Genomic DNA, 16,238 nt, shown 5'->3' on the forward strand with positions numbered 1-16,238 from the left:
CTTATTCCCTTGAATTAGCTAAACACATGTATTTTCTGAAGATTCAGAAAAAAAGTGTAAAAAGGTTAGACTGCAGCCAGATAACTTTGAACCAGGGTGTTTGAAATGCCTGGAAGAGTATCTTGAGTGCTTGAAAATTACAGGCCAGAATGCATGTTGGCAAAGCATTGAATTGTGAGTGCAATGTTAAGTGAAAGAAAACGTTTCAAAAACACTAACATAATATCAAATAACAGTAAAAGCTGTAATGCTACTGCTAAGCTGTTAAGATTGCCAGTCAATATTTTTGTAATGTTATTTGATGTAAGGTGGTGTACGTGTTTAAAATAAGTGCAGTGCTCAGTCTAATGCCTAAGGTGAGAAGAACTAGGGAAAGCTAGTGCACTAACCATGCAGCTGGCTATGCAGTAAATAAACACACTCATTCCTGTAAACAAGAACTCTCCTGATAACAGAGGTGTTATTGATTTATTTTTTAAAAACAGCTGTAGTAATATTGATAGTGCATACTTTCATTTCTTAGAAATCAGGAGAATGCCAGTGCATGTATCTAGCAGAAGAGCACTACTCTCTGTCTGTGGCAGCAGCAGAACCTTTCTGTACAGTCTCCCTGAAAATATTGTTCATTGAGAGACCTGTGTCAAACTTGACTTTGGTCAAGTTCCCCCCTCAAATCAGGGCAAGTGCTTGTCTTTGTACTAGAACAGAAAGTAGAGACTGAAATGTGGAAGTATTGAGTAAGAAACAGTTAAAGTTGGCACTTGCCAAATGCATCTACCTACTGTTTACTCAGAATCATTACTCATCACCTTAAACAACACCATGTGTTAACAGTTTAATAGAAAAGTCTTAGATGCTCTATATGCTTCCTACTTACCAAATTCAGGTGTTTTTTTGTTTGTTTGTTTTGTTTTTTTGTTTTTTGTTGTTTTTAATTTCTAAAAAGACATTGCAAGGGATGTTTTCTGTGAGCAGGGAACTTGTCGTTATATAAAGCTCATGAAGTTGATATTGACAGAGCAGAGTCGTACCCTAGCCTAGGGTATAGATGCCGCTCAGCCGGCTACATGGGTGGATGTTCGAGTAGCAGTGGGTATATATTTGTGAACATTCAGCAGAAGGAACTTCAGATCAGTTTGTCTGTGACTTTCTGGTTCTTTTGCCTCCCTCTTCCTGCCCTGGCCCTTCCAAAAAAAAAAAAAAAAAAAAAAAAAAAAAAAGAAAAGAAAAAGAGAATAGAAAGTTGACAGAACTAACATAATTTTAAAAACATAGAGGAGACTTTAGTATTCTTTTAGAAACAATGACAAGACTTGGAATCTTCTGCTTGTATAAATTCATTGTCCACTTACCCTAATTGAAAGCTTTTAAGTTAATTCTTCTGATATGTTTGACATTGTAGAATAATAAAAAAGTATCTGTCTCTGTGAGAATAGATAATGCTTGAAAGTAGGGATTTGCTTCCTATAGTGTCATTTAGATGAATGGACTTCCTGCAGATAACTCTGATTCCCTGAACATAGCTATTCAAAGTGGGAGAAGAAGAGATGCTTTAAAATACTAGGAGCTAAATATTATTGTCAGATACATTGGTAGATATGAATACAGGCTTAACAACATGTTGAGGCTTGGGCAGGAAGGAGACTATAGAGGTTTCCATCTGTCTTTCTTGTGCCTCCATGATCTGAAATAACGGGAGGATTTGATGATTACCTCAAGTTGCTGGTTTAAGTAAGAGAGGGTAGCCAGTGCTCATAGGCACTTCTTGTCCTGACATTGTGACATTGAAAGTGAAACTTGTTATAGAGAAACCATGCTTTTAGGGAAACATGAGATGTATTGTCAAAACTTAGTAGAAATTACAAAGGTGTTTATTCAAAATTGAATCAAGTATACTCTTTCAAGGAGGGAAATCAATATTGCATATTTCTGACAGATTCCATTATTTTAGCACTGGTATCAGCAGGAGCTCTTAAGTGACAAGCAATGTTATTTGTATTCATGTTACAAAACTTGCTAAGTGCATTTACTGCTGGTCATTGTGTATTTCCTGAAAGAAGACTTTAGTGGAAAGTGAATCAGCAGTTTCAGTTGACTACACAAGCATATGCTGCAGTAAGCTTAAATGTTGTCAGTTACAGACTGTTAAAACTTCCCTTTCTGAGAAGCAAAAACAGTAGTTCTTGCCTTTCTTGCCAGCCTTGAGTTTGTATTCCAACAGTGGCTGAAAGTTGCAGCTTTATCACTAAATGCTTGCAGTTGAAACTCCTTAAAGCTTGACTAAAGCTGTCAGTTAATTCCAGACTCACACACTTGATTAATTATAAACAAAATAGATTGTTTCACTTCAACTAACCCAGTCTTTGCTTGTGTGTTCCAGTTCTATTTCGTAACAGTCACTTTGGCTTTAGGAGTAGATACTGTAGTTCTCAGAAGAATACTTCCTTGTAGGGTGGAGGCTTGGATGTCTAACGGAACTTGCTCTGAGCAGAAGGTGGGACTAGACAAACCCTGTGACCTCTATTACTCTATTCTGTGATAAATCCACATTCCTTACATAGCAGTTAAAACAATATTGTTCGTGCTATATTTTCTACTTCGCACTGAAAGGAATCACCATTCCTGTTTCAAAATGATTTTTTTTTTTTAATGAACAGCGAAATTTTACTGCCTCAAATTTGCAGATTTTCAGGTTTCATAAATGAGGGATCTGGTTTAACTCTGTTTCCTTTTCATACACCGTTCTAAGATATAACATATACTTATTCCCATTCTTGTTTATACCTACCCCCAAATATGCTGAACTGAGGTTAAGCTGGAAATAAAAATAAAATGTGTGTCATACTGTGTGTGGTGTTCAGTAGGTTTCAGTAGGAAACAGTAGGTAAACCTACCTGTTTGAAATGTAAAAAGAAAGTACGAAGGTAAACAACAGCAAATTAGATTACATTTACTGTAAACTAATCAAACTACACATAGGACTTAGTATAGTTGTTATCTAATTGGTCTTCAGAGACTTATGTGGCTAGCAGTTGCTCTAATTCACAGAATCACAAGGTTGGAAACGACCTATAAGATCATCCAGTCCAACTGTCTTCTCATTACCACTGCTACCACAAGCTACTGAACCATATCTCGCAGCTCCTCATCCAGATGCCTCTTGAACACTGCCAGGGACAGTGACTCCACAACCTCTCTGGGCAGGCCATTCCAGTGTCTGACCACTCTCTGAGAGAAAAAGTTCTTCCTTATGTCTAACCTAAACCTCCTCTGATACAACTTGCGGCCATTTCCCCGGGTCCTGTTCGTTGCCTGGGAGAAGAGGCCAAACCCCTCTTCACCCCAGCCTCCCTTCAGGAAGTTGTAGAGTGCAACATTGTAGAGGTCTCCCCTGAGCTTCCTCTTCTCCAGACTAAACAATCCCAGCTCCCTCAGCTGCTCCTCATCAGACTTGTGCTCCAGACCCCTCACCAGTTTAGTTGCCCTTCTCTGGACACGCTCCAGAGCCTCAACATCTTTCCTGTAGTGAGGGGCCCAAAACTGAACACAATACTTGAGGTGCGGCCTCACCAGTGCTGAGTAGAGGGGGATAATCACCTCCCTGCTCTTGCTGGCCACATTATTTCTAATGCAGGCCAGGATGCCACTGGCTGTCTTGGCCACCTGAGCACACTGTTGGCTCATGTTCAGCCGAGCATCAACCAGCACCCCCAGGTCTCTTTCTTCACAATCATCTAGCCACTCATCCCCGAGCCTGTAACACTGCATGGGGTTGTTGCGGCCAAAGTGCAGGACCCGACACTTGGCCTTGTTGAACCTCATCCCATTCATCTCAGCCCGGTGATCCAGCTTATCTAGATCCCTCTGTAAGGCTTCCCTACTCTCAGGCAGCTCCACACCACCTCCCAACTTGGTATCATCTGCAAACTTACTGAGGGTGCACTCAATCCCCTCATCTAGGTCGTCAATAAATACATTAAGATGGGCCCCAGTACCGACCCCTGGGGGACACCACTTGTAACGGATTGCCAGCTGGATTTAACTCCATTAACCACTACCTGTTGGGGATGGCCCTCTAGCCAGTTCCTTATCCAAAGAAGTGTATATCTGTTCAGACCACGGGCAGCCAGTATCCCCAACAGAAGCCTGTGAGAGACCGTGTCAAAAGCTTTGCTGAAGTTTAGGTAGACTACATCAATGGCCTTTCCCTCACCTACCAGACTGGTCACCCAGTCATAGAAGGAGATGAGGTTGGTCAAGCACGACCTGCCTTTCATGAACCCATGCTGGCTGGGCCTGATCCCCTGGACACCATGCACGTGCCGTGCGATCTCACCTGAGATGATTTGCTCCATTACTTTCCCTGGTATCGAGGTCAGGTAACAGGCCTATAGTTCCCCGGATCCTCCTTACGGCCTTCATGAAGATGGGAGTCACATCAGCAAGCTTCCAATCCTCTGGAACCTCTCCAGTCAACCAGGAGCGCTGATAGATGGCCGAGAGGGGCTCGGCAATCACCCCCGCCGGCTCCCTCAGCACCCGAGGGTGTAGCCCATCCGGTCCAATTCTTGAGGAGCAACCACCATGGCTTCTTCTCAGCTAATTCCTGTAACTTGCATCAGTAGCTGGCAATACCAGTCATACATTGCTTCTGTTTCTGGAGTATCCACGTGAGTGGACAGGTGTTTCTCTCTGCACCTGGAGAAAACCTTGTTCCCTTATGTGTTTGGGTTTGGTCACATGAAAAGAAAGTGCAGTGTGTGACCTGAGGCTGCAATTAGAAACAAACTTGTGTCAGCTGACTGAAGGGGCTTGCTGCCAGACATATTGATCTGTAGTGCTTCACTACAGAATGTTTGGGAAAAAAGCTTTTCTTCTGTGATACACAGGCAGTCTGCGAAGTTTTGTTCTACTTTTCTGCCATTTCTCTGTCTAGTGCTTTTCTGTGCCTGAACAGTCAAATATATATGTAGATCTGTGTGAAGATTCTTTGGCAGCATGCATTCTGTCAATGCTGTGCAGAATGGACAAGGAACTGTAATGCAGTTAAGGCACAAGTTCTTGCAGAAGGTGCTCTGATGGCACAGCACAATGGTGCTGTAATGAAATGAGACAGTTAATCACTACAAGGAGGCTGAGTCATGACAAGCTACTAACTGCTCGTTTTTATCAGCAATACACTGTTCTCCAGCTGATGTTTTCTGTGGGCAGATTTTTATTTTGGTGTTCAGCCCTATATTGGCATCTGTTCTGGTCTTATGCAAACTTTTTTTTACCCCTCTGGAAGATAAATTAAAAAAACGTGCATGCAGCCTAATGCACAACCTAACAATGGCAAACAGTATTACACCCCTGAATTAAATGAGTCATAATGTTTACTTTTGAAGTCCTGAGCATTTTGGTAAATAAATCCTTTGGTTTTCTTTCTTCCTTGTGCATTAGTAGTAGCCTTTTGTAAGCTGTTTCTCCAACAAGTTCCCAAGTTTTTCTGCAAGGGCAGGGTAGGTCTGCTTATTGTGGAGACCTGTGCTGTACTTGAAGTTGTGCTTCTTATTGTCTGCACAGAGGGAGTTGTCTTGCAGCAAGGAAAAACATTCTCTTTTCACACAAATAGGTAACTGTAGTGTGTGGGGTGCTTTTGTATTGACAGATTAAGTTGTGTTTAGTATTTTTACTGATACATGTACTGACATGTGTAAAGTCTGATGACATTTTAAACTCAAATACTAGAATTCTGAAACTTTCATTGGGTAAAACAGTTTTACAAACATCCCTAAACTTGCTTAAGTTTGTCTTGTGTATAGAGTAAATAAGTTATTACAAATGAAGTATCCCTGTATCACTATTGCATTTTAACCAGAAGTCTGTTTCTTTTGTTACTTTTCAAAGTTTATATACATACAAGGAAAACTAGTTTGATGAGAGCCTACTTACTACATACGCTGTACTTGAACGCCGCTTGTGCATGTTATTACATAGTATACAAAGCTTATTCTCACAGTGAGCTTTGTTTGACAACTGCAGACTAATGGTAGAGCAGCTGAATGTGAATCTCTTCTACTTGGTCATGAGTCCTTCAGGCATGGCTGTACCATTTTCTGTACGTCACATATTAAGTGACATACTAATTGTAAAGTTATTTAAGCCTCTCTGCTTATATAGTTAGATGAACTTTCAAGAAATTTGAGTCTAAATATAGTGCCAAAGAGCTTAATTTTGTGCTAATAACTTTGGACGATCTTAACTGGAAGTAATCATGTTGTTTCACTGCTCTGAAATTAATAATTGAGAGACGTCTTCAGGATAATTTCATTAATCTGCTCCAAAACGTATTGTCACTCTTCTAGCAATAGACGTCATTACTTCTTTTGTGCTGAGAACTTTATGTAGCCGTGTGTTTGAAGTGTAATTATAAAGGCTAAAGGTAAAAGTGCTCTGTTTTTAATTGTCTGCCAAGAAAAGGAGGTTTGTATGCGCAGGGACTAAAGCAGAAACAGGATAAGGGTTACTGTTGGACTTTGACCAATAGTAACCTTTAGACGTATCTGTTTGCTTTTCTGTAGTTCCCTCTAGTGGATACAAAGGATATCGACTTGGAGATTAACTGATGTGCTTTTCAAACGCGTGTATCTTAAAAAAGCTCAGTCTGAAATATTATGAGGTGGATGGGAACAGTTCGCCCAGTCTGCCTTGTTAAATGCAGAGTGTTGTGTTATTTTGCAGTAGGAATACATACTCCCACGCTTCAGGTTGGTGGTTCAGTAGATTTTGGAGACAAGTTTTTATCCTTGTAGATATTCAGACATGCCCCTTACCTGAAACTTAATCATACAGAGACCTGAGCATAATCTAAATTTGTTTCTAAAGAATTTTGAGCCTTCAAAAACAGTTCAGAGCTGCACTATGTGAATGGTTTGCTTTTCTGTATCTGAGGTTAGGTTAGATGTTATGTCTAACTGTTTGAAGTGCTAAGATGAGTTATCACTTTAGCATTCTGTATTTGTTATTGGCCTATAGGCTAATATCAGAATGACAGTATCAAGAAATGCTAGTCCCTGTAAACCAATTCATCTTTTCCTTTAACTTCTTGAAATGTCAGTACATCTATTGCATACTGATAAAATCAGCCAGTACGTAAATCCTTTGATTTGCTTTCTACTTGGTGCACTAGAAGCAGCCTTTTGTAAGCTTAGGATCTTAAAATATTACAAATGTTTCTAACAAACTCTTTTCTTCATGTTATGTAGAACTGTTCTTTTTTTTAGTATAGTTAATCTTTTAGAACTTTATCGTTGTTACTTTCCAGCTGGTGTGTTAGTCTTCTGAAAAAAAAAAATATATATATATATCATCTGACAGTTTTTGCCTAGTTAGTTTAGAGTTAAGAATTCTTATTCTGGCAAATTGATTTGTGTGAAATGTTAATGGTAGGAAATGGTAGGATTCTGTGTGAATAAAGAAATTTTAGTTCAGACTGGACTTTGTTTCTAAACAATCGTTATTTTGGAACAAATAGGTTGCTTTTATACAGCTTCAGCCCTGGCCAATTTCAGGAATCTGAAGTTATGTCAGGAACATGAGGAAAAGGTGCCATCCCAAGAAGTCCTTAAGTTTGTATAAACTTTATGCAAGTCTGTAATTAGTACAGTAAACCTTCGGTATTTGGAGAGGAGTGAGGGAACTGAATATTGAGAACTGAGTAGTATAGCAAAAAGGAAATGGGAAGAATAAGGAACAGGTTTTGAAAACCAGGGAAAAACTGACTAGATTTGTTGGTTTAAAGATGCAAAACTAGCTCTTCTGAAAATATTTTTTCCACATTTTCCCAAATCACAGGTAAAATTGCAATTTAAACTGAACATGTTATTATAGCTATAGTTTATAATTATAGCTATAGTTGTTATAGTTCCTCTTTGGATGTAGAACTGATTTTTCTAGAATCCTCTTTTAGACTTAATCTGGAGTTTACAGTCTTTGCCAGTTCTTCAAGTACCTGCTACTTTTTTACGTGCTCTAGAGTATGCCAAGCATTTAATAGATTTCTATTCTGATGTTTAAGTGAATGAAAAGAGAGTAGAAGGAAAATAGATCTGTTCCTGTGTGTGGCAATGGCAGCTGAAGTAGATGAATAACAGAATAAATGATATTTGTGTTTTTCCAGAAGTGTTTAATAGCGTATCTGCTTATTGATTAGCATGATGAGCTTTAAGCATATCTGTAGGTTTGTTCAGTATTTCTGTAAGACTTTTTGAGATGTCTGTAGATCCTGTCATGACACTATGTGGTTGAGTTCTCACCTACCAGTATTGGCCAGGTTACTCCAAGCTATGTCTCAGCATAGCACGGAGAGGTGTCATCCACTTGGCAGAGAGAAAGCTGCCTTTCAGAGCCTTAAAGCAAGTCCAAAAATGTTCTCCAGCATATTGGGAACCTAAATCAGAGCATCAGTGCTTTTTATGGCAGCATTTAATAGCAGAACAGAAATGGCTGGTTCTTGTTTAGCTCTACAAATCTTGTCTATTTCCTGGCAGCCCAGTTTCATAAGAGAGGCAAATGTCATCCTTGCTCTTTCTTCGTATAAACTTGTGGCCCCGCAGTACAAGATGCATTAGTTTTACTTCTAAGTCAGGAAATAAGGGGAAGCAGTTATTGTCAGCTTGGTCTTTGACTCTTTTGCTCAGGAAGGTCATGCTCTTCTTCAGTGATCCTAGATCTGAAAAGCAAAATCTCAAAGGCTTTCTGTTGCTCACCCTCTGTAGACTCCATGATGTTGTCTCCTCTGCATCCTGCCTGTTCTTATCTGCTTGGATCACCCATCCCTCCCTATTAATCTGGCCTTTAAAGCTGCTAAATAATATTTAGTGAATTGTCTTCAAGTGCAAAATAGTAGTTAAGAAACCTCGTGGAAAAACACTACACATCCATGTAATTAAACAGGGGTGTGAACTACATGGATAAAGACTTGTTGAAGTCGAATTATTTGCCTTTGATTGCCTCTTGTCAGCCTTACTTTCAAATCTGCAATAGTTTGTGGTTCCAGGATTTATTAACCTTTACATCAGTCTAGCTTTTGCTGCTGCTAAAGATGCCCATTGTTCACAGAAAGCATACAGTGAACTACTGAAACAGAGTTTGAGTAGTGATGACCCAAAAGATGTTGTTAGTTAGACTAAGCAAGCTGTTACAGTGGTTACCATAATCTCAATGCTGTAGTATAGCTATAGTGTCTATTTTTATCAGTTTCCTTGCTTTATATATTCTCCAACTAAGAATTTCTATTGGTCTTGGTCATTTAAGATGTTTATTTACTGCAGAATTGTGGTTTTATCACTGTTAAGAGCAAAAAGTCTACGTTTCTTTTCCTGTTTTTGCAGTTGTGAAGGAAGTTCACTTTGGAACATTTTCTGCTTTTTAACCTTTCTTTATAGTCTACTGCACTGTGCTCAGGAGGGCTATAAGTTGCTGTGACCTGGATTGTGACATTCCTGTCTTTGTCTTCCTGCTGATTAATAGCTACCTGGCTTTCAGTACCTTAAATTTCCATTGCCAGAGCGTGTAAAACAATTGATAAAATAGATGTGTGTTAATCATTGTTTTAACTTCAGTATACAGAAATGCATCCCAAAGTGCCTTCGGTTCTTTTGCACTCTTTCCTTGGGTCATGTTAGCAGTACCATTTCTTTCTTTAAGTATGTGCTGAAATATTCAGTTAGTCTGAAAATCACCCTTGGATCATGCATGTTTGACAGAAGACCTGTTCTGCTTAGTCCATGCCAAATACTTCATATTATCTTCCAGCTCTTTCATATTTCTCTTGTTTTCTTGCAGACTTTTTTTTTTTTTTTTTTTTTTGAGTTACTATGGCTTTATCTTTTAAATGTTTGAGTGGTATTTTTTTCAAAAATACTGCTGAAAACATGATTATGGTTGCTATATCCTAATGTCTGTTTCATCACTCCTAGGCTGAGTCTTATGTCTCAGAGGGAGGAGCTGCTTGCGTTATGTAAAATATTAAATAATTTATGATGGTAGCTGAAAATAACTGCCTTTGTGGACAAACATACAGTGAAGCAGTTCACATGCACTAAAAAAGGCATGATCAAAATAGTTCTTGAAAATGTAGGACAATAATTTGCTTTATTTGATCTTTAAGTGGAGGAGCTTTTCTGCGAGTCTGTGTTTTATTCCAGAGGATTACTGACCCACTTTAGGAAACCCTTAACCTGCGGATCAGTGTGAGCTAGAATGGAAATCTACAATATGATTCTGTGAATACTTAACAGTTTTACTGAAAGCAGCTCTTCTGATGCATTGCCTTGTTGCTCATAGCAACTCCTGCTCCGGTAAAGAATCACATGAAGCTCTGGTTAATGTGACTCTTTCCTCTCGCCTGTCATAATGAAAAAACATTTCGAAAGGATTACTGGATTTCGTGCAGCATCTTAGAAAGCTGAAGCTGTTGCTGTACTAACAAATGCCAGTTTTAGTGCATCTAAATCTATGATGCATGCATGGAATTTCGAAGAACTGCATCTGTGTACTGAGCATGGTAATTTTGCCGTAGCGTTTGATGCTATGAATCAATACTATTTCTCTGAGTTATTTTTGTTTTCAAACAGAGACTGTTAGTACTATCATATGGACTCTACCTATTTTTCCAATTTTTTACTCTGGGAAATTAAAAATTGTGTGAACAGAAGAAGCTTGTGTCAAGATTCCTCTTCTCAATGTAATTGTGTATTTCTGCAGTGAATAGTTAATGATGTTCTGCTTTGCAAGACATAAATGCGGCAGTGACCTGCTCTCAATTAGATGTTGCGGTAGTAGAATGGTGGGGCTTTGCATGGTGCATTCTTTCATTGTTTGTTTTAATCTGCTTGCATGTGCCTGCTGTGAGCTGGATGACTTGTTTCTGCATCAGTGATAAAGCAATACTCGTTTTCTCTTTCTTCTTGTGAATAAGTATTCTTAGTCTTGATTTCTCTTTCAGTTATTAAAACATTTAATTTTGTGAGTGCCATCTATAAATGCAGAGACTTCAGATTCATGTTGTGCTGTTCAGTGTGCTTTCTTCTTGGTTGCAAACAGCTAAAGCTATCTAAATGCTTTTTTGTGTAACAGCTTTGAGTTGTCATGGTTTGCAAGCTTGTAGATTGCTGTCTTGTGTTAAATACTGATACACTAATAAATAAATTGCTTAATTATAAGCACAGATGATGCTCAAATGTACTGCTGAGAAGATACCTTTTTTAAAAAGTCAAGCTTGAATAATTAGGCAGGTTGGAGTTAGGTTTTTTTTCCACTCAGCTTTTATTTTGTGAACTAATTCAAATGGACATTAACTATAAGGGTAATGTTAGAAGAAAAGAATTTAAGCCAGTGTAAGTTACAAGGTTTTGTACTTCTGGGATTTATCTTCTAAGGTCTATAGAAGTATTATTAAAATGGATCTTGATTAATTCTTCAGGTACGGATGTTATAAAATTTCACTTATTAAAATTAAATCTCTCATTTTTGCATACATGTGCCTTTCAGAATACGTCTGCTCTTCATCATTAAAATACTGTCTGCAATACATTGGAAATTTTTTACTACATTTTAAAATTAATCTGTTCATGAAGTCATATCCTATTGAAACATTTTCCCTTCTTTCTAACTTGTACGACTTATATAGAAATTAAACAAGACCCTATGTCAAACTGGCAGAAGTAAGAACACATTCAGAATCTTCTTACTATTTGAGTGTATGATTAAGTAAACAGTGAAGTTGACACTGGAACATTTAATTTTGTTTAGATTTGCATTTAAAGGAAATGTTAGCAAAAGTATTTTATGATTTATAGTTTATGCTTTTTAAACACTTCTGAGGTGAAATAGTAGTATTGTATGCTGAAAACTCTTAATTGTAATTGTACTTTCAAATATTTTTTATTATCTTATCTGCTTTGATTTCACTTGTCATCCTTGGAGGACTCAAAGTCCATTTAAAAAAAAAAAAAAAAAAAAAAAAGCCTCAATCTCTTACTTGAATATTTTAAGAAAACTGATCAAAGCTTTAGAATTTGGTTACTTAAAATCCAGTAGTCAAAGCTGTAAGTTTTGTACTGTAACACTAAGTGCATTGCAATTCAAAATGTGGTTCATTATCCCAAATGTATTATCAAAGCCCCTTGTTACTTCAACTGGTATCTTTAAATAAGGGGGAAAAAAAAAAAACGCTCTGCTATATCCAATAGATACTTTAAAGACGTGCTCTGAAACAAGTGGTCAATTCTGAAAAGTGGAGCTTCTAGTTCTTTTATAGCTATTTCCCTAGGACCTCACTTACTGTAAAATAGCTTTAAATTTGTGGTTCATAAAAAATGACTAAATGATGTATACATCCTTAAAGTTTGACTTAAGGAAACTGCTGCTTGCATTCTGTCATTTCTCTCTAAGCTGTCATTAAACATAAACTTCTATGTCAAGTAGATGATAATATTTCTCTAGTTTTTGTGAATTAAAGCAACAAACTTAAAGATATGCCATATAAAATCTTTCAAATTGACAAATGCCTCTTTTGTTGTTGTTGTAAGTGTTGTGTAAATTAATCATTTAACCTTCTTTCAGACTGGACTTCTACACTAGTCATTTCTAAATACACTTGTATTTCTTGGTCACATACATTTTTTTCAACTTCTTTTCCATTTTTGATAATTAATTCTAGGTTTTTTTTAGAAGTTTATTCTGTTTCCTCAATTCTTTTTCAGCCTCATTCTTCAGACAGGTCAGATAGGATCCTTCTTGTTTTTTTCTGAATAATCTCATTCAGTCATGTTCATTCAGTACTGTGTTAACAACTTTTCAGCCATACCTTCATTTCGACAAAATGGAGTTTCTCTGCCTCTGTTCCTTTGTAACTCAAACATTGTGCAAATACTCCTGTTTCAAGCTGTGCTTTGAACATTTTTTCATTACTCCCTGTTTTTAAAGCTCTGTAAGTTCATTTGCTTTGTTTATCAACACTCACCTCACTTTCCAAAGCAGCTTCTAGTTTTTCCAGTAACTGCTAAGAACTGTATTGCTGCCTGTGGTTCCTTGTTACTCATTCTGTATCACCATCTCCCTGCGCCTTCAGGATTTCCATGCTGCAGCATTTCTTTTTCCTGTCAAAGATCCTTCACAATGTTGTCACTGTGTATTTGATCAAATGCACCTATTAACAGCATTTCAAATATTAATCTGAACACTTTGTTTCTTTCATACGTTCTCTCCGTGTTTTTCTGACTATTTACATGAATGCATGGAGAAACATTTTTCCTTCAGTTCCTCAATATCTGCGCTTGTAGTTTTATCTGTAAAGAAATTCATGAAACTTAATGGTTTTATTGTGTTTTCGTGCTTTTTTATTCAAGATATAGTCTTTGTTTTCTGTAATATTCAACTATTTAAATCTTACTGTCTTCTGCCTTTTGTTTGTGCATATACTTTTTCAATTAATTTGGGTTTTATACAAAGAATATTGCTGAGGAGGTCTGGAACAAGAAAAATGATTCGCAGTTATCTGCTTTTTTCTGTTCCCTGCTAATTTTTTTTATTTTTTTAATTTTTTTTATTTTTTTATTTTTTATTTTTATTTAATTTTTTTTTGCTTTTAAAAATAAAAAAAAAATCATTGTTTCAGTAGTGGGAAAGGTTTACTGAGACTGTGGGTTGTCTTCATACTGAACCATCTTTACTCTGCATAACTGTAGAGTACTGTACATTTTGTGAATGTTGTGTGAAGATTGCTTATTGGAGATCACAGATACCAAAGTAATTAAAAGTTTCCAAATTTTTGTACCCTTAGATACATGGGTTTTGGTACTTTCGGAGGATGCATAACAGGTTGTGGGTAGCTACTGTTTTTCCTCATCATTATGATAACAAAAAATAGGTTTGTATTAACTTCACAGGTATTAAATCAACATCTTAAACTTGCAGGCACAATCTGAGTTAAGCTTCTAATACATAGTCATAAGAAACAAGATTTTAGAGGAAGTGATGTTAATTGCTTTTATGGTTTCTTTTCATATTTAAAACCTCACTCTGTTTTTTGTGCGGTTTGTATTTTTTAGACTGAATCCGGCTACGGATCAGAATCAAGTTTACGCCGCCATGGCTCCATGGTGTCTCTTGTTTCTGGAGCAAGTGGATATTCTGCAACATCCACCTCTTCGTTCAAGGTTAGTGAGTAATGTTTTCTTAGTATGGATGTGTAAAAAAGATACTTAAACAAATGAGAGAAAAGGATATATTATGTGAAGGTTTGCTCACACAACTAGAGGAAAGAGTACTAACTTTTTGGTTTACTGTGTAATTCTGTATGTAATAAAGAACATATTATACAGAAAGCTTTCACATGCCGTTAAGCAGTTGTCTATTTTAAATTACAGTATCTTCTGATGGCAAGAGAAATCAAACCTGTTAGGAGAATTTAGCCTTTCCCAGTGTACTCCTGAGCATACAAGGTCTTCTAAATTAAAGGATATGCTGGTTCTGTGATTTAACAAGTTTGATTATTAATACCAATTTTCGAATGACTTTTCTAGTTTCTAGAGTCTAAAATGTTTAACATTTTTATTTGAGTAACATGGCTTCTTGTAGGAGCAGATGAGGAGCAATGCTAGAAAAGTGTCTGGATCAGTACGAAAACTAGAGCTGACTATTTTCAGGCAAATAGTTGCAAACTTGGGATTAAGCAAAGCTATTGTTAGTAAGCTTTTTAGGATGCTCTGAAGTAGCAAGTGCAACAGAGAGGAAAAGTTGAGACCAGCAAAAAAAATGAGGAACACTTGCATATAGTTTCTTACAATCATGCTCTTTGAACACTGACAGTACTTTTTAGCAGTTGATACCTGAAAGATCATCAGTGTACCTGAAAGATTTGTTTGTTGTGGCTGCAGAAATTCATTTTTTTCATTGAACTACTGTTGAATATTTAGAAGCATTTGAAGTATTTTTCTCTTGTATTTTCAGAAGGGCCATAGCTTACGTGAGAAGCTTGCAGAAATGGAAACCTTTAGAGACATCTTGTGTAGACAAGTTGATACTTTACAGAAATATTTTGATGCTTGTGCAGATGCAGTTTCCAAAGATGAACTCCAGAGGGATAAAGGTAAAATTATTACTGGAAACACTGACCTCCTTAAATCTAAATTTCTATACTGTAAGGAATGTTTGTAATTGTGTAAATAATTTCAACTATTTGCACTGCAGTAGTCAGATTCCTTTTAAAAACTGCTTAAATTTGCTCTTAACCTGCAGCTGATAAGCTCATTGGAAAAAAAAAAAAAACATCTTTTAAGCACTTGATGTTATACAACAATATTTTTTTACCCTTATGAGATGTAATCAAGTTAATTTACAACTACATTTCTTACCATTATTTGGGAAAAAACATTTGAGTATTAGTTTGATAGGAACAGTATGTTCTTACATAAAAGCAAAACTGTTACCATATTGTATTCTTCAGAAGCGTATTGACTGAGGGTAGAATACTGTACAACTTGAGTGTCACTTGCAATAGTAGACCCAGATGAGGATATCTGTATATCTGAATAGTTTTTCTCAGAGTGCAGCTTGTTTTTGTATTCATACATGTTTTTTGGGGCATTTATTATTTATCCTTAGGTTTGTTATCTCTCACTATAGAAAGTCCTGAAACTTTTTTTAGTGAGAAAATGATAGATACAAACAATCCCACTGTTTTGCAGATTTGCTAGCATAGAGGAGCTGAATTGTGGTTCATTTGTGTAATCAGTTATAAAAGAACCTTCCTTTCGACACTGACCAAAAATCTCATAATTATTCCTCATAGTAACGTTGTGGTTCTGATGGGGATTTAAAAAAAAAAAAAAAAAAAGGCAAGAGGATCATGACTTTTTGTTTGTATTATAGGAAAAATATCTTGTGCTGCTTAGCTGTGAGAGTGCTCCTAGTTTACTCTTATGCACTGAAGAATTAGAACAGCTTTCTTTCTTCCCTAACATATTATCTTTCTCTTCCTAATTCAGTGGTAGAAGATGATGAAGATGATTTCCCTACAATGCGTTCTGATGGGGATTTTTTGCATAACAGTAACAGCAGTAGAGAAAAGTGTAAGTACGTCTAAACACTGAAAATTCACTTGAATAGTATGATAAGCCTTATATAACTAATATTTATGCTTTTGTCTGAGAGGAAAGCTATAGGAATGGTATTTCAAGTTTGTTACAGGA

The 16,238-nt window shown here is 36.8% G+C and overlaps 1 protein-coding gene across 2 annotated transcripts in view; it reads left to right on the forward strand.

The window, feature by feature from the left end:
* CERT1 (ceramide transporter 1) overlaps positions 1–16,238 on the forward strand; it is a 75,372-nt gene that overhangs the window by 32,277 nt on the left and 26,857 nt on the right. For both annotated transcript variants that reach the window (XM_085214507.1, XM_085214508.1), the window contains exons 4-6: positions 14,097–14,204; positions 14,998–15,136; positions 16,035–16,118. In XM_085214507.1, coding sequence (XP_085070633.1) covers positions 14,097–14,204; positions 14,998–15,136; positions 16,035–16,118 — 331 coding nt within the window. The remainder of the gene's footprint in view (positions 1–14,096; positions 14,205–14,997; positions 15,137–16,034; positions 16,119–16,238) is intronic.

Source organism: Meleagris gallopavo, chromosome Z (genome assembly GCF_905368555.1).
Source record: "Meleagris gallopavo chromosome Z, MGAL_WU_HG_1.1, whole genome shotgun sequence".
Taxonomy (NCBI): domain Eukaryota; kingdom Metazoa; phylum Chordata; class Aves; order Galliformes; family Phasianidae; genus Meleagris; species Meleagris gallopavo.